This window comes from Ascaphus truei, chromosome 11, assembly GCF_040206685.1.
Source record: "Ascaphus truei isolate aAscTru1 chromosome 11, aAscTru1.hap1, whole genome shotgun sequence".
In the NCBI taxonomy this organism is placed as follows: Eukaryota; Metazoa; Chordata; class Amphibia; order Anura; family Ascaphidae; genus Ascaphus; species Ascaphus truei.
The window spans coordinates 11,402,203-11,425,620 of NC_134493.1; the positions used below are offsets into that span (position 1 = coordinate 11,402,203).

General features: G+C 54.8%; 2 protein-coding genes across 7 annotated transcripts in view; one reads left to right on the plus strand and one right to left on the minus strand.

Moving 5' to 3' along the window:
- NPRL3 (NPR3 like, GATOR1 complex subunit) overlaps window positions 1–23,418 on the minus strand; it is a 374,812-nt gene that overhangs the window by 99,769 nt on the left and 251,625 nt on the right. The window lies entirely within an intron of this gene.
- GTF3C1 (general transcription factor IIIC subunit 1) overlaps window positions 4,072–23,418 on the plus strand; it is a 133,468-nt gene continuing 114,121 nt past the window's right edge. Inside the window, exon 1 of the mRNA XM_075565258.1 lies at window positions 4,072–4,549. Coding sequence (XP_075421373.1) covers window positions 4,329–4,549 — 221 coding nt within the window. The 5' untranslated portion in view covers window positions 4,072–4,328. The remainder of the gene's footprint in view (window positions 4,550–23,418) is intronic.

The following is a 23,418-nucleotide window of genomic DNA, read 5'->3' on the forward strand; positions in this document are numbered from 1 at the left end:
TGTAGAAATCATGAAGAAGCGCAAATCATGTGAAATAAAAGAGAAGACAACAAACTGATGGTGCAGTATTGTGTGAATTCGGTGGGATAAATGGCTCAGTTATATGTTCAGAATACTCACAAACATGTGAGGTATGTAGGCGTGTAAAGGTATCTTTAACTCGTGGGATGCAGCCAGGTGTTCAGATAGGCACCACGCTTAAGATCAGGTACACTTTTACCAGGGGACCCTTAGGAATAAAAGGAACCGGACATAGTGATTTGCGCTTCTTGATGATTTCTACACTTCACTTTGCCCACGAGGATTGAGAGAGCAGTCCTGCATCAAGTCACAGCGGCATACAGCACATGTGTTTGTATAAGTATCACTAATAATTATCTTATATTTACTGCACTGTGGGTTTATTTGATGTTTATTTAAACCATATACACTGAGCGCCACATTTTTGATAAGTGTTTGTATACACTATGCAATGTATGTAAGCCTAAATATGCCTCATAAAAACATTTGAAAAAAAAAAATGGTTGAAGTAAACAAATGTCACACACTATATATCAAATCAAATCAGCTTTATTGGCATGTCTATATCTCTCCTAATCATAGAATCAAACTGAATTTACAAAAACCCTGATCTATGTAATGCTAGTGGAGTTACCATGCAATGCCCTCGATTGGCCTATCATTGTTAGAAACTGTTCCAAACTGGAGCAGCATTCATTAGAGCGATGCTGTCAGGGCTCAGGAGCTGGCTGCATAACACTCACTTTCCCGTGAATAGAGATCTTATTTTGTAACGGAGGAAGCCGGTGACTGAGAACACAATTACAGGTCGTATGCACAGCGGTGCCGAGCAGCTGAGGATGTTAGGTTGCAGCCTCACTCTGATTGGGTAATTGTGACGGTTCAGGGGATTCCTTCCCCTCCATGTGTCCCTGACGTCCCACGCTTGCCTACCCTCTCTGATTCTTCCCCTGCTAGCCTCCCTTCCTCTACCTGCAGCTGTCCCTCTCCGGCAGCCTCTGACACTATCCCGGCGCCAGCGCGTGCTCCCCGCAAGCCTCGCGCACCTGCTCGGTCCCCGGTGCCATGCTGCGGCGTACCCTGCTCACGGCCTCCCTCGGTCTCTACTCCTGTCCCCTTACCTCCGGTGGCTCTCTCCTCCGTTCCTCCCTCATCCTCAGTGGGTGCCACCGCGGCGCTCCGCGCGCCTCGTGACGCAGCCTGTGCGCGTGCACTCTAAACTTACAAAGGGTGCGCGCACATGCGCCTCTTATAGGGTTTCTCAGCCTCCTGGCTCCTCCTCTCATGCCCTGCAGGCTCTCTCTCTCTCATAGGCTCACCTGTCTCCTCCTCACCTATCCCTGCTGTCTCCCACTTCACCCTCTGCTCCTCCTCTAGCTCCCATTGGTGTTCCCTCCTTTATAACCCCTGTCTGTCCTTTCTCTCATTGCTCTGCATAGCTCTTGTTACCCCTGTGTGTGCAGTCCTATGCTTGGCTCTCCTCTGTGTTCCAGCTTTGTTCCTGCGCCTGCTTACCCCTGGATTTCCCTGGTTTGACCTCTGCTCGTCCTGGACTACTCTGCTCTCTGTTGCCCTTGAACACTGCCTACGAACTCTACCATGCTGACCTCTGTGACCCCTGGACTTTGGCTTACGAACTTTACAACTCGGACTTCTGTATCCTTGGACTCTGGCGCACGGACACCACTACTCTTATACTTGGAGTTTAGAGTATCTAACCATCTCTCAACAGGCCCGGCAACGCCATAGCACACTCCGGGCACGCCCTCACTGCGGTGGGTGCGTGGTAATACCCTTCCCACCTCAGTACTAGGGACTGGCCACAGGCGTGACAGTAATAGAGTGTGACGTGCAGCAGCACGAAAATATACTTTTCAAGTCTTCCCCCCGATCACAGCTCTCCAAGTATGAGCGAGCACAGCAGCAGCGGGGCCGCAGCCTAAGGCCTGGGACATAGTAGTGTGAGCAAGGCTGAGCCGTGCTCACACTCGGCACTGAGCCCCTGCAGCCGCAATGAGAGCGCAGGGCCTGTCACGTGAGCGGTTCGCCCAATGAGGGCGAACAAGCTCCGTAACGTCATTGACCCGCCCCCGGACGGCGCGCTGTATAAGGCCAGGGAAAGCACCGCTTTCCCTGAACCTCAGCGCGCCTCCGCACTGATAAAATAACTATGTCCCAGGCCTAAGGCTTTGCCTATAGTGCCGCCGACGACACGATGGGTGATGTCACCGTCGCCACCGGCGAAAGTTATGTTTCGCCGGTCGCGGCATCGCGGGATTCCCGCAATCTGATTTATTCTTTTGTTATTCCCAGGTTCTTTTATTTATCTTTAGTTATTTAGTATAACCTCATTGTTACATACTGTGTTGTCTCTTTAGTGTATAACAAACTTATTGCTGTTTGTTTATTCTTGTCCACCATTACATCTGCTGTTTACCATTAGCGCTCCCGTTTCTCTTTTTGTTTGTTCTGTTCAACATCCAGGATTGGTGATCCGTGGTTTTGGGGCAGCTTAAATGTCAGCAGTGGACTTTAATTTTTACATTTTTTTCACATCTATATCAAACAATAGACATTCTACCTATTGCCCTGTTACATCTATGGACAGTGGGCTTTATATATAGACTCTTTGTAAACCCACACCTTGTTTGTAATTTTACTACTAAACATTGTGCCACGGCAAGGTTAGCACTGGTTCTGATTATATCTGTACCTCCTTAGGAACTGGTCCGTGTCATTGTCATCTGCTATATGGTGCTGGTACTTGCTGAGCAACTAATCACCTGCTCATCCACATACAAGCACCATATAGCTCAGTAATCCAGTTAGTGGTGTATGCTTTACATTGTCCCTCTTCACGGGCTCTGGTTCTGTGTAGCACACTCAGCACCCTCTCCTATTTGCATACATTTATCTGCAGCCGGTCTGGGACTGTCCTGTGACTGGCAGCCGGTCTGGGACTGTCCTGTGACTGGCAGCCGGTCTGTGACCGGCCTGTGACTGGCAGCCGGTTTGTGACTGGCCTGTGACTGGCAGCCGGTCTGTGACTGGCCTGTGACTGGCAGCCGGTCTGTGACTGGCAGCCGGTCTGTGACTGGCCTGTGACTGGCAGCCGGTCTGTGACTGGCCTGTGACTGGCAGCCGGTCTGTGACTGGCCTGTGACTGGCAGCCGGTCTGTGACTGGCCTGTGACTGGCAGCCGGTCTGTGACTGGCCTGTGACTGGCAGCCGGTCTGTGACTGGCCTGTGACTGGCAGCCGGTCTGTGACTGGCCTGTGACTGGCAGCCGGTCTGTGACTGTCCTGTGACTGGCAGCCGGTCTGTGACTGGCCTGTGACTGGCAGGTCAGGGATACATTTATCTGCAAGTCACAGACCCCCTCCCCTGTTCATGCCAGGCTGCCGGTATCCCCTCTTGATTGGCTGCCGGCGCACAACATGACGCGTCGCCGCACGGTAACACAATCCTCTGGTATACCAGGCTGGGCGCAGTGAGCCTGAGAGCGAGGAGGCAGCGGGGACTCACCGGGAGAAGATAAGTCAGCGATGTAATGGTGAGACTACTTACTCTGCATATCGCTGATCCCTGCGCCGGGCGGTACACTCTGCGGGCACAGAACACTCCGCGGCAGCGCTTTGCCGTTTGCTCTGGTTACCTAGTTACCAGCCAGCCAATCCCCGTGCTGCTTACCAGCCCCACTATTCTCGTCCTGTTTACCAGCCATCCAATCCCCATCCTGCTTACCAGCCAGCCAATCCCCACCCTGCTTACCAGCCAGCCAATCCCCACCCTGCTTACCAGCCAGCCAATCCCCACCCTGCTTACCAGCCAGCCAATCCCCGTGCTGTTTACCAGCCAGCCAATCCCCGTGCTGTTTACCAGCCAGCCAATTCCCATCCTGTTTACCAGCCAGCCAATTCCCATCCTGTTTACCAGCCAGCCAATCCCCATCCTGTTTACCAGCCAGCCAATCCCCATCCTGCTTACCAGCCAGCCAATCCCCATTCTGCTTACCAGCCAGCCAATCCCCATCCTGCTTACCAGCCAATCGCCCTTCAGTTGTGGAACGTGCAGCGCACAGAGCGCCAGGTTATCACGCGCTCCAATCAGCAACCGTTCAACGGAAAAGCAGTCACCTCGTCATCAGCCAATCAGACTACGAGGCGAGGTCAGGTGACAGCTCCCAGATGTGTTCTGCTCGGTGCTCTTGTTGTGGACATGAGTGAGTCACGTGGTTGTATACCCCGGAAGTACACGCGGTGGGCGGTGCCTCAGTGACCTGCTGCACGGGGCGGCGGAGAGCAGCCATGGACCTGTTAGGTGCCCTGGCAGATGAGGTGGCGCTGGAAGGCCTGGATGGGATCACACTCTCCGCTCTGTGGCTCCGGCTGTCACACCGCGCCCCGCCCTTCCCGCTGCTCCTAGACAAGGCTACTAAGCAGCTTCTGTGGCAGTCACTGGTGTGTAACCCGGAGCTCGCGTTTTACCAGCTCCCCGAGAAGAGGCGCCCATTACTGCTCAATGACAGGTGAGATCCCCGCCAGTCCCACCCCGCGCCGTGTCACAGATATGGGTAACGTTACTCATACCCCGCGCCGTGTCACAGATATGGGTAACGTTACTCATACCCCGCGCAGCGCTGCAGCCTGGGAAGCCTCGCTCAGTGTCACGGATATGGGTAACGTTACTCATACCCTGCGCAGCGCTGCAGCCTGGGAAGTCTCGCTCAGTGTCAGTGATATGGGTAACGTTACTCATACCCCGCGCAGCGCTGCAGCCTGGGAAGCCTCGCTCAGTGTCAGTGATATGGGTAACGTTACTCATACCCCGCGCAGCGCTGCAGCCTGGGAAGCCTCGCTCAGTGTCAGTGATATGGGTAACGTTACTCATACCCCGCGCAGCGCTGCAGCCTGGGAAGCCTCGCTCAGTGTCAGTGATATGGGTAACGTTACTCATACCCCGCGCAGCGCTGCAGCCTGGGAAGTCTCGCTCAGTGTCAGTGATATGGGTAACGTTACTCATACCCCGCGCAGTGCTGCAGCCTGGGAAGCCTCGCGCAGTGTCAGTGATATGGGTAACGTTACTCATACCCCACGCAGTGCTGCAGCCTGGGAAGCCTCGCTCAGTGTCAGTGATATGGGTAACGTTACTCATACGCCGCGCAGTGCTGCAGCCTGGGAAGCCTCGCTCAGTGTCAGTGATATGGGTAACGTTACTCATACCCCGCGCAGCGCTGCAGCCTGGGAAGCCTCGCGCAGTTTCAGTGATATGGGTAACGTTACTCATACCCCGCGCAGCGCTGCAGCCTGGGAAGCCTCGCTCAGTGTCACGGATAAGGGTAACGTTACTCATACCCCGCGCAGCGCTGCAGCCTGGGAAGCCTCGCGCAGTGTCAGTGATATAGGTAACGTTACTCATACCCCACGCAGTGCTGCAGCCTGGGAAGCCTCGCTCAGTGTCAGTGATATGGGTAACGTTACTCATACCCCGCGCAGCGCTGCAGCCTGGGAAGCCTCGCTCAGTGTCAGTGATATGGGTAACGTTACTCATACCCCGCGCAGTGCTGCAGCCTGGGAAGCCTCGCTCAGTGTCAGTGATATGGGTAACGTTACTCATACCCCGCGCAGCGCTGCAGCCTGGGAAGCCTCGCTCAGTGTCAGGGATATGGGTAACGTTACTCATACCCCGCGCAGTGCTGCAGCCTGGGAAGCCTCGCTCAGTGTCAGTGATATGGGTAACGTTACTCATACCCCGCGCAGTGCTGCAGCCTGGGAAGCCTCGCTCAGTGTCAGTGATATGGGTAACGTTACTCATACCCCGCGCAGTGCTGCAGCCTGGGAAGCCGCGCTCAGTGTCAGGGATATGGGTAACGTTACTCATACCCCGCGCAGTGCTGCAGCCTGGGAAGCCTCGCTCAGTGTCAGTGATATGGGTAACGTTACTCATACCCCGCGCAGTGTCACGGATATTGTATTGTATTGTATGTCTTTATTTATATAGCGCCATTAATGTACATAGCGCTTCACAGTAGTAATACATGGGGTAATCAAATAAATAACAGATAATATAAATAACAGATCATGGGAATAAGTGCTTTAGACATAAAAGTAACATTTCGGAAGAGGAGTCCCTGCCCCGAGGAGCTTACAGTCTAATTGGTAGGTAGGGAGAACGTACAGAGACAGTAGGAGGGAGTTCTGGTAAGTGCGTCTGCAGGGGGCCAAGCTTTATGTATCATGTGTTCAGAATATCCACAGTGCTATTCATATGCTTCTTTAAGCAAGTGTGTCTTAAGGTGGGTCTTAAAGGTGGATAGAGAGGGTGCTAGTCGGGTACTGAGGGGAAGGGCATTCCAGAGGTGTGGGGCAGAAAGTGAGAAAGGTTTAAGGCGGGAGAGGGCTTTAGATACAAAGGGGGTAGAAAGAAGACATCCTTGAGAAGAACGCAAGAGTCTGGATGGTGCATAACGAGAAATTAGGGCTGAGATGTAAGGAGGGGCAGAAGAGTGTAAAGCTTTAAAAGTGAGGAGAAGAATGGAGTGTGAGATGCGGGATTTGATCGGAAGCCAGGAGAGGGTTTTCATGAGGGGAGATGCTGAGACAGATCTAGGAAAGAGTAGAGTGATTCTGACAGCAGCGTTTAGGATAGATTGTAGGGGAGACAGGTGAGAGGCAGGAAGGCCGGACAGCAGGAGGTTACAGTAATCAAGACGGGAGAGAATGAGGGCCTGAGTCAGAGTTTTAGCAGTCGAGCAACAGAGGAAAAGGCGAATCTTAGTTATATTGCGAAGGAAAAAGCGACAGGTTTTAGAAATGTTTTGAATGTGAGAGGCGAATGTGAGAGAGGAGTCGAGTGTGACCCCTAGACAGCGTGCTTGGGCTACTGGGTGAATGATCGTAGTTCCAACAGTAATGTGGAAGGAGGTAGTAGGGCCAGGTTTGGGAGGAAGTATGAGGAGCTCTGTTTTAGCCATGTTGAGTTTAAGGCGGCGGATGGCCATCCAGGATGATATAGCAGAGAGACATTCAGAAACTTTGGTTTGTACAGCAGGTGTAAGGTCAGGTGTTGAAAAGTATATTTGTGTGTCGTCAGCATAGAGGTGATATTTAAACCCAAAAGATGTTATTGGGTCACCTAGAGAGAGTGTGTACAGAGAAAAGAGAAGAAGTCCCAGGACAGAGCCTGGGGTACCCCCACAGAGAGATCAATAGAGGAGGAGGAGGTGTTAGCAGAAGAGACACTAAAAGTACGATGGGAGAGGTAAGAAGAGATCCAGGATAGAGCTTTGTTCCGAATACCAAGAGTATGGAGAATGTGAAGGAGAAGAGGGTGGTCCACTGTGTCAAATGCTGCAGAGAGGTCGAGTAATATGAGCAGAGTGTAATGACCTGATATGGGTAACGTTACTCATACCCTGCGCAGTGCTGCAGCCTGGGAAGTCTCGCTCAGTGTCAGTGATATGGGTAACGTTACTCATACCCCGCGCAGCGCTGCAGCCTGTTAAGCCTCGCTCAGTGTCACGGATATGGGTAACGTTACTCATACCCCGCGCAGCGCTGCAGCCTGGTAAGCCTCGCTCAGTGTCAGTGATATGGGTAACGTTACTCATACCCTGCGCAGCGCTGCAGCCTGGGAAGCCTCGCTCAGTGTCAGTGATATGGGTAACGTTACTCATACCCCGCGCAGTGCTGCAGCCTGGGAAGCCTCGCTCAGTGTCACGGATATGGGTAACGTTATTCATACCCCGTGCAGCGCTGCAGCCTGGGAAGCCTCGCTCAGTGTCAGTGATATGGGTAACGTTACTCATACCCCGCGCAGCGCTGCAGCCTGGGAAGCCTCGCTCAGTGTCAGTGATATGGGTAACGTTACTCATACCCCGCGCAGCGCTGCAGCCTGGGAAGCCTCGCTCAGTGTCACAGATATGGGTAATGTTACTCATACCCCGCGCAGTGCTGCAGCCTGGGAAGCCTCGCTCAGTATCAGTGATATGGGTAACGTTACTCATACCCCGCGCTGCAGCCTGGGAAGCCTCGCTCAGTGTCAGGGATATGGGTAACGTTACTCATACCCCGCGCTGTGCTGCAGCCTGGGAAGCCTCGCTCAGTGTCACGGATATGGGTAACGTTACTCATACCCCGCGCAGCGCTGCAGCCTGGGAAGCCTCGCTCAGTGTCAGTGATATGGGTAACGTTACTCACACCCCGCGCAGTGCTGCAGCCTGGGAAGCCTCGCTCAGTGTCAGTGATATGGGTAACGTTACTCATACCCCGCGCAGCGCTGCAGCCTGGGAAGCCTCGCTTAGTGTTACGGATATAGTAACGTTACTCATACCCCGCGCAGCGCTGCAGCCTGGGAAGCCTCGCTCAGTGTTACGTATATGGGTAATTACTCATACCCCGCGCAGCGCTGCAGCCTGGGAAGCCTCGCTCAGTGTCAGTGATATGGGTAACATTACTCATACCCCGCGCAGTGCTGCAGCCTGGGAAGCCTCGCTCAGTGTCACGGATATGGGTAACGTTACTCATACCCCGCGCAGCGCTGCAGCCTGGGAAGCCTCGCTCAGTATCACGGATATGGGTAACGTTACTCATACCCCGCGCAGTGCTGCCGCCTGGGAAGCCTCGCTCAGTGTTACGGATATGGGTAACGTTACTCATACCCCGCGCAGTGCTGCAGCCTGGGAAGCCTCGCTCAGTATCACGGATATGGGTAACGTTACTCATACCCCGCGCAGCGCTGCAGCCTGGGAAGTCTCGCTCAGTGTCACGGATATGGGTAACGTTACTCATACCCCGCGCAGTGCTGCAGCCTGGGAAGCCTCGCTCAGTATCACGGATATGGGTAACGTTACTCATACCCCGCGCAGTGCTGCAGCCTGGGAAGCCTCGCTCAGTGTTACGGATATGGGTAACATTACTCATACCCCGCGCAGCGCTGCAGCCTGGGAAGTCTCGCTCAGTGTCACGGATATGGGTAACGTTACTCATACCCCGTGCAGTGTCGCAGCCTGGGAAGCCTCGCGCAGTATCACGGATATGGGTAACGTTACTCATACCCCGCACAGCGCTACAGCCTGGGAAGCCTCGCTCAGTATCACGGATATGGGTAACGTTACTCATACCCCGCGCAGCGCTGCAGCCTGGGAAGCCTCGCTCAGTGTCACGGATATGGGTAATGTTACTCATACCCCGCGCAGCGCTGCAGCCTGGGAAGCCTCGCTCAGTGTCAGTGATATGGGTAATGTTACTCATACCCCGCGCAGCGCTGCAGCCTGGGAAGCCTCGCTCAGTGTCACGGATATGGGTAACGTTACTCATACCCCGCGCAGTGCTGCAGCCTGGGAAGCCTCGCTCAGTGTCAGTGATATGGGTAACGTTACTCATACCCCGCGCAGCGCTGCAGCCTGGGAAGCCTCGCTCAGTGTTAGTGATATGGGTAACGTTACTCATACCCCGCGCAGTGCTGCAGCCTGGGAAGCCTCGCTCAGTGTCAGTGATATGGGTAACGTTACTCATACCCCGCGCAGCGCTGCAGCCTGGGAAGCCTCGCTCAGTGTCAGTGATATGGGTAACGTTACTCATACCCCGCGCAGCGCTGCAGCCTGGGAAGCCTCGCTCAGTGTCAGTGATATGGGTAACGTTACTCATACCCCGCACAGCGCTGCAGCCTGGGAAGCCTCGCTCGGTGTCAGTGATATGGGTAACGTTACTCATACCCCGCGCAGCGCTGCAGCCTGGGAAGCCTCGCTCAGTGTCACGGATATGGGTAATGTTACTCATACCCCGCGCAGCGCTGCAGCCTGGGACGCCTCGCTCAGTGTCACGGATATGGGTAACGTTACTCATACCCCGCGCAGCGCTGCAGCCTGGGAAGCCTCGCTCAGTGTCAGTGATATGGGTAATGTTACTCATACCCCGCGCAGCGCTGCAGCCTGGGAAGCCTCGCTCAGTGTCAGTGATATGGGTAACGTTACTCATACCCCGCGCAGCGCTGCAGCCTGGGAAGCCTCGCTCAGTGTCAGTGATATGGGTAATGTTACTCATACCCCGCGCAGCGCTGCAGCCTGGGAAGCCTCGCTCAGTGTCAGTGATATGGGTAACGTTACTCATACCCCGCGCAGCGCTGCAGCCTGGGAAGCCTCGCTCAGTGTCAGTGATATAGGTAACGTTACTCATACCCCGCGCAGCGCTGCAGCCTGGGAAGCCTCGCTCAGTGTCACGGATATGGGTAACGTTACTCATACCCCGCGCAGCGCTGCAGCCTGGGAAGCCTCGCTCAGTGTCACGGATATGGGTAACGTTACTCATACCCCGCGCAGCGCTGCAGCCTGGGAAGCCTCGCTCAGTGTCAGTGATATGGGTAACGTTACTCATACCCCACGCAGTGCTGCAGCCTTGGAAGCCTCGCTCAGTGTCAGTGATATGGGTAACGTTACTCATACCCCGCGCAGCGCTGCAGCCTGGGAAGCCTCGCTCAGTGTCACGGATATGGGTAACATTACTCATACCCCGCGCAGCGTTGCAGCCTGGGAAGCCTCGCTCAGTGTCAGTGATATGGATAACGTTACTCATACCCCGCGCAGCGCTGCAGCCTGGGAAGCCTTGCTCAGTGTCACGGATATGGGTAACATTACTCATACCCCGCGCAGCGTTGCAGCCTGGGAAGCCTCGCTCAGTGTCAGTGATATGGGTAACGTTACTCATACCCCGCGCAGCGCTGCAGCCTGGGAAGCCTCGCTCAGTGTCACGGATATGGGTAACGTTACTCATACCCCGCGCAGCGCTGCAGCCTGGGAAGCCTCGCTCAGTGTCAGTGATATAGGTAACGTTACTCATACCCCACGCAGTGCTGCAGCCTGGGAAGCCTCGCTCAGTGTCAGTGATATGGGTAACGTTACTCATACCCCGCGCAGCGCTGCAGCCTGGGAAGCCTCGCTCAGTGTCAGTGATATGGGTAACGTTACTCATACCCCGCGCAGTGCTGCAGCCTGGGAAGCCTCGCTCAGTGTCAGTGATATGGGTAACGTTACTCATACCCCGCGCAGCGCTGCAGCCTGGGAAGCCTCGCTCAGTGTCAGTGATATGGGTAACGTTACTCATACCCCGCGCAGTGTCACGGATATTGTATTGTATGTCTTTATTTATATAGCGCCATTAATGTACATAGCGCTTCACAGTAGTAATACATGGGGTAATCAAATAAATAACAGATAATATAAATAACAGATCATTGGAATAAGTGCTTTAGACATAAAAGTAACATTTCGGAAGAGGAGTCCCTGCCCCGAGGAGCTTACAGTCTAATTGGTAGGTAGGGAGAACGTACAGAGACAGTAGGAGGGAGTTCTGGTAAGTGCGTCTGCAGGGGGCCAAGCTTTATGTATCATGTGTTCAGAATATCCACAGTGCTATTCATATGCTTCTTTAAGCAAGTGTGTCTTAAGGTGGGTCTTAAAGGTGGATAGAGAGGGTGCTAGTCGGGTACTGAGGGGAAGGGCATTCCAGAGGTGTGGGGCAGAAAGTGAGAAAGGTTTAAGGCGGGAGAGGGCTTTAGATACAAAGGGGGTAGAAAGAAGACATCCTTGAGAAGAACGCAAGAGTCTGGATGGTGCATAACGAGAAATTAGGGCTGAGATGTAAGGAGGGGCAGAAGAGTGTAAAGCTTTAAAAGTGAGGAGAAGAATGGAGTGTGAGATGCGGGATTTGATCGGAAGCCAGGAGAGGGTTTTCATGAGGGGAGATGCTGAGACAGATCTAGGAAAGAGTAGAGTGATTCTGACAGCAGCGTTTAGGATAGATTGTAGGGGAGACAGGTGAGAGGCAGGAAGGCCGGACAGCAGGAGGTTACAGTAATCAAGACGGGAGAGAATGAGGGCCTGAGTCAGAGTTTTAGCAGTCGAGCAACAGAGGAAAAGGCGAATCTTAGTTATATTGCGAAGGAAAAAGCGACAGGTTTTAGAAATGTTTTGAATGTGAGAGGCGAATGTGAGAGAGGAGTCGAGTGTGACCCCTAGACAGCGTGCTTGGGCTACTGGGTGAATGATCGTAGTTCCAACAGTAATGTGGAAGGAGGTAGTAGGGCCAGGTTTGGGAGGAAGTATGAGGAGCTCTGTTTTAGCCATGTTGAGTTTAAGGCGGCGGATGGCCATCCAGGATGATATAGCAGAGAGACATTCAGAAACTTTGGTTTGTACAGCAGGTGTAAGGTCAGGTGTTGAAAAGTATATTTGTGTGTCGTCAGCATAGAGGTGATATTTAAACCCAAAAGATGTTATTGGGTCACCTAGAGAGAGTGTGTACAGAGAAAAGAGAAGAGGTCCCAGGACAGAGCCTGGGGTACCCCCACAGAGAGATCAATAGAGGAGGAGGAGGTGTTAGCAGAAGAGACACTAAAAGTACGATGGGAGAGGTAAGAAGAGATCCAGGATAGAGCTTTGTTCCGAATACCAAGAGTATGGAGAATGTGAAGGAGAAGAGGGTGGTCCACTGTGTCAAATGCTGCAGAGAGGTCGAGTAATATGAGCAGAGTGTAATGACCTGATATGGGTAACGTTACTCATACCCTGCGCAGTGCTGCAGCCTGGGAAGTCTCGCTCAGTGTCAGTGATATGGGTAACGTTACTCATACCCCGCGCAGCGCTGCAGCCTGTTAAGCCTCGCTCAGTGTCACGGATATGGGTAACGTTACTCATACCCCGCGCAGCGCTGCAGCCTGGTAAGCCTCGCTCAGTGTCAGTGATATGGGTAACGTTACTCATACCCCGCGCAGTGCTGCAGCCTGGGAAGCCTCGCTCAGTGTCAGTGATATGGGTAACGTTACTCATACCCCGCGCAGTGCTGCAGCCTGGGAAGCCTCGCTCAGTGTCAGTGATATGGGTAACGTTACTCATACCCCGCGCAGCGCTGCAGCCTGGGAAGCCTCGCTCAGTGTCACGGATATGGATAACGTTACTCATACCCCGCGCAGTGCTGCAGCCTGGGAAGCCTCGCTCAGTATCAGTGATATGGGTAACGTTACTCATACCCCGCGCAGCGTTGCAGCCTGGGAAGCCTCGCTCAGTGTCAGTGATATGGGTAACGTTACTCATACCCCGCGCAGCGCTGCAGCCTGGGAAGCCTCGCTCAGTGTCACGGATATGGGTAACATTACTCATACCCCGCGCAGCGTTGCTGCCTGGGAAGCCTCGCTCAGTGTCACGGATATGGGTAACGTTACTCATACCCCGCGCAGCGCTGCAGCCTGGGAAGCCTCGCTCAGTGTCACGGATATGGGTAACATTACTCATACCCCGCGCAGCGTTGCAGCCTGGGAAGCCTCGCTCAGTGTCAGTGATATGGGTAATGTTACTCATACCCCGCGCAGCGCTGCAGCCTGGGAAGCCTCGCTCAGTGTCACGGATATGGGTAACGTTACTCATACCCCGCGCAGCGCTGCAGCCTGGGAAGCCTCGCTCAGTGTCAGTGATATAGGTAACGTTACTCATACCCCACGCAGTGCTGCAGCCTGGGAAGCCTCGCTCAGTGTCACGGATATGGGTAACGTTATTCATACCCCGCGCAGCGCTGCAGCCTGGGAAGCCTCGCTCAGTGTCAGTGATATGGGTAACGTTACTCATACCCCGCGCAGTGCTGCAGCCTTTGAAGCCTCGCTCAGTGTCACGGATATGGGTAACGTTATTCATACCCTGCGCAGCGCTGCAGCCTGGGAAGCCTCGCTCAGTGTCAGTGATATGGGTAACGTTACTCATACCCCGCGCAGCGCTGCAGCCTGGGAAGCCTCGCTCAGTGTTACGGATATAGTAACGTTACTCATACCCCGCGCAGCGCTGCAGCCTGGGAAGCCTCGCTCAGTGTTACGGATATAGGTAACATTACTCATACCCCGCGCAGCGCTGCAGCCTGGGAAGCCTCGCTCAGTGTCAGTGATATGGGTAACATTACTCATACCCCGCGCAGTGCTGCAGCCTGGGAAGCCTCGCTCAGTGTCACGGATATGGGTAACGTTACTCATACCCCGCGCAGCGCTGCAGCCTGGGAAGCCTCGCTCAGTATCACGGATATGGGTAACGTTACTCATACCCCGCGCAGCGCTGCAGCCTGGGAAGTCTCGCTCAGTGTCACGGATATGGGTAACGTTACTCATACCCCGCGCAGTGCTGCAGCCTGGGAAGCCTCGCTCAGTATCACGGATATGGGTAACGTTACTCATACCCCGCGCAGTGCTGCAGCCTGGGAAGCCTCGCTCAGTGTTACGGATATGGGTAACATTACTCATACCCCGCGCAGCGCTGCAGCCTGGGAAGTCTCGCTCAGTGTCACGGATATGGGTAACGTTACTCATACCCCGTGCAGTGTCGCAGCCTGGGAAGCCTCGCGCAGTATCACGGATATGGGTAACGTTACTCATACTCCGCACAGCGCTGCAGCCTAGGAAGCCTCGCTCAGTATCACGGATATGGGTAACGTTACTCATACCCCGCGCAGCGCTGCAGCCTGGGAAGCCTCGCTCAGTGTCACGGATATGGGTAACGTTACTCATACCCCGCGCAGTGCTGCAGCCTGGGAAGCCTCGCTCAGTGTCAGTGATATGGGTAACGTTACTCATACCCCGCGCAGTGTCACGGATATTGTATTGTATTGTATGTCTTTATTTATATAGCGCCATTAATGTACATTGCGCTTCACAGTAGTAATACATGGGGTAATCAAATAAATAACAGATAATATAAATAACAGATCATGGGAATAAGTGCTTTAGACATAAAAGTAACATTTCGGAAGAGGAGTCCCTGCCCCGAGGAGCTTACAGTCTAATTGGTAGGTAGGGAGAACGTACAGAGACAGTAGGAGGGAGTTCTGGTAAGTGCGTCTGCAGGGGGCCAAGCTTTATGTATCATGTGTTCAGAATATCCACAGTGCTATTCATATGCTTCTTTAAGCAAGTGTGTCTTAAGGTGGGTCTTAAAGGTGGATAGAGAGGGTGCTAGTCGGGTACTGAGGGGAAGGGCATTCCAGAGGTGTGGGGCAGAAAGTGAGAAAGGTTTAAGGCGGGAGAGGGCTTTAGATACAAAGGGGGTAGAAAGAAGACATCCTTGAGAAGAACGCAAGAGTCTGGATGGTGCATAACGAGAAATTAGGGCTGAGATGTAAGGAGGGGCAGAAGAGTGTAAAGCTTTAAAAGTGAGGAGAAGAATGGAGTGTGAGATGCGGGATTTGATCGGAAGCCAGGAGAGGGTTTTCATGAGGGGAGATGCTGAGACAGATCTAGGAAAGAGTAGAGTGATTCTGACAGCAGCGTTTAGGATAGATTGTAGGGGAGACAGGTGAGAGGCAGGAAGGCCGGACAGCAGGAGGTTACAGTAATCAAGACGGGAGAGAATGAGGGCCTGAGTCAGAGTTTTAGCAGTCGAGCAACAGAGGAAAAGGCGAATCTTAGTTATATTGCGAAGGAAAAAGCGACAGGTTTTAGAAATGTTTTGAATGTGAGAGGCGAATGTGAGAGAGGAGTCGAGTGTGACCCCTAGACAGCGTGCTTGGGCTACTGGGTGAATGATCGTAGTTCCAACAGTAATGTGGAAGGAGGTAGTAGGGCCAGGTTTGGGAGGAAGTATGAGGAGCTCTGTTTTAGCCATGTTGAGTTTAAGGCGGCGGATGGCCATCCAGGATGATATAGCAGAGAGACATTCAGAAACTTTGGTTTGTACAGCAGGTGTAAGGTCAGGTGTTGAAAAGTATATTTGTGTGTCGTCAGCATAGAGGTGATATTTAAACCCAAAAGATGTTATTGGGTCACCTAGAGAGAGTGTGTACAGAGAAAAGAGAAGAGGTCCCAGGACAGAGCCTGGGGTACCCCCACAGAGAGATCAATAGAGGAGGAGGAGGTGTTAGCAGAAGAGACACTAAAAGTACGATGGGAGAGGTAAGAAGAGATCCAGGATAGAGCTTTGTTCCGAATACCAAGAGTATGGAGAATGTGAAGGAGAAGAGGGTGGTCCACTGTGTCAAATGCTGCAGAGAGGTCGAGTAATATGAGCAGAGTGTAATGACCTGATATGGGTAACGTTACTCATACCCTGCGCAGTGCTGCAGCCTGGGAAGTCTCGCTCAGTGTCAGTGATATGGGTAACGTTACTCATACCCCGCGCAGCGCTGCAGCCTGTTAAGCCTCGCTCAGTGTCACGGATATGGGTAACGTTACTCATACCCCGCGCAGCGCTGCAGCCTGGTAAGCCTCGCTCAGTGTCAGTGATATGGGTAACGTTACTCATACCCCGCGCAGTGCTGCAGCCTGGGAAGCCTCGCTCAGTGTCAGTGATATGGGTAACGTTACTCATACCCCGCGCAGTGCTGCAGCCTGGGAAGCCTCGCTCAGTGTCAGTGATATGGGTAACGTTACTCATACCCCGCGCAGCGCTGCAGCCTGGGAAGCCTCGCTCAGTGTCACGGATATGGATAACGTTACTCATACCCCGCGCAGTGCTGCAGCCTGGGAAGCCTCGCTCAGTATCAGTGATATGGGTAACGTTACTCATACCCCGCGCAGCGTTGCAGCCTGGGAAGCCTCGCTCAGTGTCAGTGATATGGGTAACGTTACTCATACCCCGCGCAGCGCTGCAGCCTGGGAAGCCTCGCTCAGTGTCACGGATATGGGTAACATTACTCATACCCCGCGCAGCGTTGCTGCCTGGGAAGCCTCGCTCAGTGTCACGGATATGGGTAACGTTACTCATACCCCGCGCAGCGCTGCAGCCTGGGAAGCCTCGCTCAGTGTCACGGATATGGGTAACATTACTCATACCCCGCGCAGCGTTGCAGCCTGGGAAGCCTCGCTCAGTGTCAGTGATATGGGTAATGTTACTCATACCCCGCGCAGCGCTGCAGCCTGGGAAGCCTCGCTCAGTGTCACGGATATGGGTAACGTTACTCATACCCCGCGCAGCGCTGCAGCCTGGGAAGCCTCGCTCAGTGTCAGTGATATAGGTAACGTTACTCATACCCCACGCAGTGCTGCAGCCTGGGAAGCCTCGCTCAGTGTCACGGATATGGGTAACGTTATTCATACCCCGCGCAGCGCTGCAGCCTGGGAAGCCTCGCTCAGTGTCAGTGATATGGGTAACGTTACTCATACCCCGCGCAGTGCTGCAGCCTTTGAAGCCTCGCTCAGTGTCACGGATATGGGTAACGTTATTCATACCCTGCGCAGCGCTGCAGCCTGGGAAGCCTCGCTCAGTGTCAGTGATATGGGTAACGTTACTCATACCCCGCGCAGCGCTGCAGCCTGGGAAGCCTCGCTCAGTGTTACGGATATAGTAACGTTACTCATACCCCGCGCAGCGCTGCAGCCTGGGAAGCCTCGCTCAGTGTTACGGATATAGGTAACATTACTCATACCCCGCGCAGCGCTGCAGCCTGGGAAGCCTCGCTCAGTGTCAGTGATATGGGTAACATTACTCATACCCCGCGCAGTGCTGCAGCCTGGGAAGCCTCGCTCAGTGTCACGGATATGGGTAACGTTACTCATACCCCGCGCAGCGCTGCAGCCTGGGAAGCCTCGCTCAGTATCACGGATATGGGTAACGTTACTCATACCCCGCGCAGCGCTGCAGCCTGGGAAGTCTCGCTCAGTGTCACGGATATGGGTAACGTTACTCATACCCCGCGCAGTGCTGCAGCCTGGGAAGCCTCGCTCAGTATCACGGATATGGGTAACGTTACTCATACCCCGCGCAGTGCTGCAGCCTGGGAAGCCTCGCTCAGTGTTACGGATATGGGTAACATTACTCATACCCCGCGCAGCGCTGCAGCCTGGGAAGTCTCGCTCAGTGTCACGGATATGGGTAACGTTACTCATACCCCGTGCAGTGTCGCAGCCTGGGAAGCCTCGCGCAGTATCACGGATATGGGTAACGTTACTCATACTCCGCACAGCGCTGCAGCCTAGGAAGCCTCGCTCAGTATCACGGATATGGGTAACGTTACTCATACCCCGCGCAGCGCTGCAGCCTGGGAAGCCTCGCTCAGTGTCACGGATATGGGTAATGTTACTCATACCCCGCGCAGCGCTGCAGCCTGGGAAGCCTCGCTCAGTGTCAGTGATATGGGTAATGTTACTCATACCCCGCGCAGCGCTGCAGCCTGGGAAGCCTCGCTCAGTGTCAGTGATATGGGTAACGTTACTCATACCCCGCGCAGCGCTGCAGCCTGGGAAGCCTCGCTCAGTGTCAGTGATATGGGTAACGTTACTCATACCCCGCGCAGCGTTGCAGCCTGGGAAGCCTCGCTCAGTGTCAGTGATATGGGTAACGTTACTCATACCCCGCGCAGCGCTGCAGCCTGGGAAGCCTCGCTCAGTGTCAGTGATATGGGTAACGTTACTCATACCCCGCGCAGCGCTGCAGCCTGGGAAGCCTCGCTCAGTGTCAGTGATATAGGTAACGTTACTCATACCCCGCGCAGCGCTGCAGCCTGGGAAGCCTCGCTCAGTGTCACGGATATGGGTAACATTAATCATACCCCGCGCAGCGCTGCAGCCTGGGAAGCCTCGCTCAGTGTCACGGATATGGGTAACATTACTCATACCCCGCGCAGCGTTGCAGCCTGGGAAGCCTCGCTCAGTGTCACGGATATGGGTAACGTTACTCATACCCCGCGCAGCGCTGCAGCCTGGGAAGTCTCGCTCAGTGTCAGTGATATGGGTAACGTTACTCATACCCCGCGCAGCGCTGCAGCCTGGGAAGCCTCGCTCAGTGTCAGTGATATGGGTAACGTTACTCATACCCCGCGCAGCGCTGCAGCCTGGGAAGCCGCGCTCAGTGTCAGTGATATGGGTAACGTTACTCATACCCCGCGCAGCGCTGCAGCCTGGGAAGCCTCGCTCAGTGTCACGGATATGGGTAACGTTACTCATATCCCGCGCAGTGCTGCAGCCTGGGAAGCCTCGCTCAGTGTCAGTGATATGGGTAACGTTACTCATACCCCGCGCAGCGCTGCAGCCTGGGAAGCCGCGCTCAGTGTCAGTGATATGGGTAACGTTACTCATACCCCGCGCAGCGCTGCAGCCTGGGAAGCCTCGCTCAGTGTCACGGATATGGGTAACGTTACTCATACCCCGCGCAGCGCTGCAGCCTGGGAAGCCTCGCTCAGTGTCACGGATATGGGTAACGTTACTCATACCCCGCGCAGCGCTGCAGCCTGGGAAGCCTCGCTCAGTGTCAGTGATATGGGTAACGTTACTCATACCCCGCGCAGCGCTGCAGCCTGGGAAGCCTCGCTCAGTGTCAGTGATATGGGTAACGTTACTCATACCCCGCGCAGCGCTGCAGCCTGGGAAGCCTCGCTCGGTGTCACGGATATGGGTAACGTTACTCATACCCCGCGCAGCGCTGCAGCCTGGGAAGCCTCGCTCAGTGTCAGTGATATGGGTAACGTTACTCATACCCCGCGGAGTGCTGCAGCCTGGGAAGCCTCGCTCAGTGTCAGTGATATGGGTAACGTTACTCCTACCCCGCGCAGCGCTGCAGCCTGGGAAGGCTCGCTCAGTGTCAGTGATATGGGTAACGGACCTCATACCCCGCGCAGCGCTGCAGCCTGAGAAGCCTCGCTCAGTGTCAGTGATATGGGTAACGTTACTCATACCCCGCGCAGCGCTGCAGCCTGGGAAGCCTCGCTCAGTGTCACGGAATTGGGTAACGTTACTCATACCCCGCGCAGTGCTGCAGCCTGGGAAGCCTCGCTCAGTGTCAGTGATATGGGTAACGTTACTCATACCCCGCGCAGCGCTGCAGCCTGGGAAGCCTCGCTCAGTATCATGGATATGGGTAACGTTACTCATACCCCGCGCAGTGCTGCAGCCTGGAAAGCCTCGCTCAGTGTCACGGATATGGGTAACGTTACTCATACCCCGCGCAGCGCTGCAGCCTGGGAAGCCTTGCTCAGTGTCACGGATATGGGTAACGTTACTCATACCCCGCACAGCGCTGCAGCCTGGGAAGCCTCGCTCAGTGTCAGTGATATGGGTAACGTTACTCATACCCCGCGCAGTGCTGCAGCCTGGGAAGCCTCGCTCAGTGTCACGGATATGGGTAACGTTACTCATACCCCGCGCAGCGCTGCAGCCTGGGAAGACTCGCTCAGTGTCACGGATATGGGTAACGTTACTCATACCCCGCGCAGCGCTGCAGCCTGGGAAGCCTCGCTCAGTATCACGGATATGGGTAACGTTACTCATATCCCGCGCAGTGCTGCAGCCTGGGAAGCCTCGCTCAGTGTCACGGATATGGGTAACGTTACTCATACCCCGCGCAGTGCTGCAGCCTGGGAAGCCTCGCTCAGTATCACGGATATGGGTAACGTTACTCATACCCCGCGCAGTGCTGCAGCCTGGGAAGCCTCGCTCAGTGTCAGTGATATGGGTAACGTTACTCATACCCCGCGCAGCGCTGCAGCCTGGGAAGCATCGCTCAGTATCACGGATATGGGTAACATTACTCATACCCCGCGCAGCGCTGCAGCCTGGGAAGCCTCGCTCAGTGTCAGTGATATGGGTAACATTACTCATACCCCGCGCAGCGTTGCAGCCTGGGAAGCCTCGCTCAGTGTCAGTGATATGGGTAACGTTACTCATACCCTGCGCAGCGCTGCAGCCTGGGAAGCCTCGCTCAGTGTCACGGATATGGGTAACGTTACTCATACCCCGCGCAGCGCTGCAGCCTGGGAAGCCTCGCTCAGTGTCACGGATATGGGTAATGTTACTCATACCCCGCGCAGCGCTGCAGCCTGGGAAGCCTCGCTCAGTGTCAGTGATATGGGTAACGTTACTCATACCCCGCGCAGTGCTGCAGCCTGGGAAGCCTTGCTCAGTGTCAGTGATATGGGTAACGTTACTCATACCCCGCGCAGTGCTGCAGCCTGGGAAGCCTCGCTCAGTGTCAGTGATATGGGTAACGTTACTCATACCCCGCGCAGTGCTGCAGCCTGGGAAGCCTCGCTCAGTGTTACGGATATAGTAACGTTACTCATACCCCGCGCAGCGTTGCAGCCTGGGAAGCCTCGCTCAGTGTCACGGATATGGGTCACGTTACTCATACCCCGCGCAGTGCTGCAGCCTGGGAAGCCTCGCTCAGTGTCAGTGATATGGGTAATGTTACTCATACCCCGCGCAGCGCTGCAGCCTGGGAAGCCTCGCTCAGTGTCAGTGATATGGGTAACGTTACTCATACCCCGCGCAGCGCTGCAGCCTGGGAAGCCTCGCTCAGTGATATGGATATGGGTAACATTACTCATACCCCGCGCAGCGCTGCAGCCTGGGAAGTCTCACTCAGTGTCAGTGATATGGGTAACGTTACTCATACCCCGGGCAGCGCTGCAGCCTGGGAAGCCTCGCTCAGTGTCAGTGATATGGGTAACGTTACTCATACCCCGCTCAGCGCTGCAGCCTGGGAAGCCTCGCTCAGTGTCAGTGATATGGGTAACGTTACTCATACCCCGCGCAGCGCTGCATCCTGGGAAGCCTCGCTCAGTGTCACGGATATGGGTAACGTTACTCATACCCCGCGCAGTGCTGCAGCCTGGGAAGCCTCGCTCAGTGTCAGTGATATGGGTAATGTTACTCATACCCCGCGCAGTGCTGCAGCCTGGGAAGCCTCGCTCAGTGTCACGGATATGTGTAACGTTACTCATACCCCGCGCAGCGCTGCAGCCTGGGAAGCCTCGCTCAGTGTTACGGATATAGTAACGTTACTCATACCCCGCGCAGCGCTGCAGCCTGGGAAGCCTCGCTCAGTCTCACGGATATGGGTAACGTTACTCATACCCCGCGGAGTGCTGCAGCCTGGGAAGCCTCGCTCAGTGTCACGGATATGGGTAACGTTACTCATACCCCGCGCAGCGCTGCAGCCTGGGAAGTCTCGCTCAGTGTCAGTGATATGGGTAACGTTACTCATACCCCGTGCAGTGCTGCAGCCTGGGAAGCCTCGCGCAGTGTTACGGATATGGGTAACGTTACTCATACCCCGCGCAGCGCTGCAGCCTGGGAAGCCTCGCTCGGTGTCAGTGATATGGGTAACGTTACTCATACCCCGCGCAGTGCTGCAGCCTGGGAAGCCTCGCTCAGTGTCAGTGATATGGGTAACGTTACTCATACCCCGTGCAGTGCTGCAGCCTGGGAAGCCTCGCTCAGTGTCACGGATATGGGTAACGTTACTCATACCCCGTGCAGTGCTGCAGCCTGGGAAGCCTCGCTCAGTGTCAGTGATATGGGTAACGTTACTCATACCCCGCGTAGTGCTGCAGCCTGGGAAGCCTCGCTCAGTGTCAGTGATATGGGTAACGTTACTCATACCCCGCGCAGTGCTGCAGCCTGGGAAGCCTCGCTCAGTGTCACGGGTATGGGTAACATTACTCATACCCCGCGCAGTGCTGCAGCCTGGGAAGCCTCGCTCAGTGTCAGTGATATGGGTAACGTTACTCATACCCCGCGCAGTGCTGCAGCCTGGAAAGCCTCGCTCAGTGTCAGGGATATGGGTAACGTTACTCATACCCCGCGCAGTGCTGCAGCCTGGGAAGCCTCGCTCAGTATCACGGATATGGGTAACGTTACTGATACCCCGCGCAGTGCTGCATCCTGGGAAGCCTCGCTCAGTATCACGGATATGGGTAACGTTACTCATACCCCGCGCAGCGCTGCAGCCTGGGAAGCCTCGCTCAGTGTCAGTGATATGGGTAACGTTACTCATACCCCACGCAGCGCTGCAGCCTGGGATGCCTCGCGCAGTGTTACGGAAATAGTAACGTTACTCATACCCCGCGCAGCGCTGCAGCCTGGGAAGCCTCGCTCACTGTCACGTATATGGGTAACGTTACTCATACCCCGCGCAGCGCTGCAGCCTGGGAAGCCTCGCTCAGTGTCACGGATATGGGTAACGTTACTCATACCCCGCGCAGCGCTGCAGCCTGGGAAGCCTCGCGCAGTGTCAGTGATATGGGTAACGTTACTCATACCCCGCGCAGCGCTGCAGCCTGGGAAGCCTCGCTCAGTGTCAGTGATATGGGTAACGTTACTCATACCCCGCGCAGTGCTGCAGCCTGGGAAGCCTCGCTCAGTGTTACGGATATAGTAACGTTACTCATACCCCGCGCAGCGCTGCAGCCTGGGAAGCCTCGCTCAGTGTCACGGATATGGGTAACGTTACTCATACCCCGCGCAGTGCTGCAGCCTGGGAAGCCTCGCTCAGTGTCAGTGATATGGGTAACGTTACTCATACCCCGCGCAGCGCTGCAGCCTGGGAAGCCTCGCTCAGTGTCAGTGATATGGGTAACGTTACTCATACCCCGCGCAGCGCTGCAGCCTGGGAAGCCTCGCTCAGTGTCAGTGATATGGGTAACGTTACTCATATCCCGC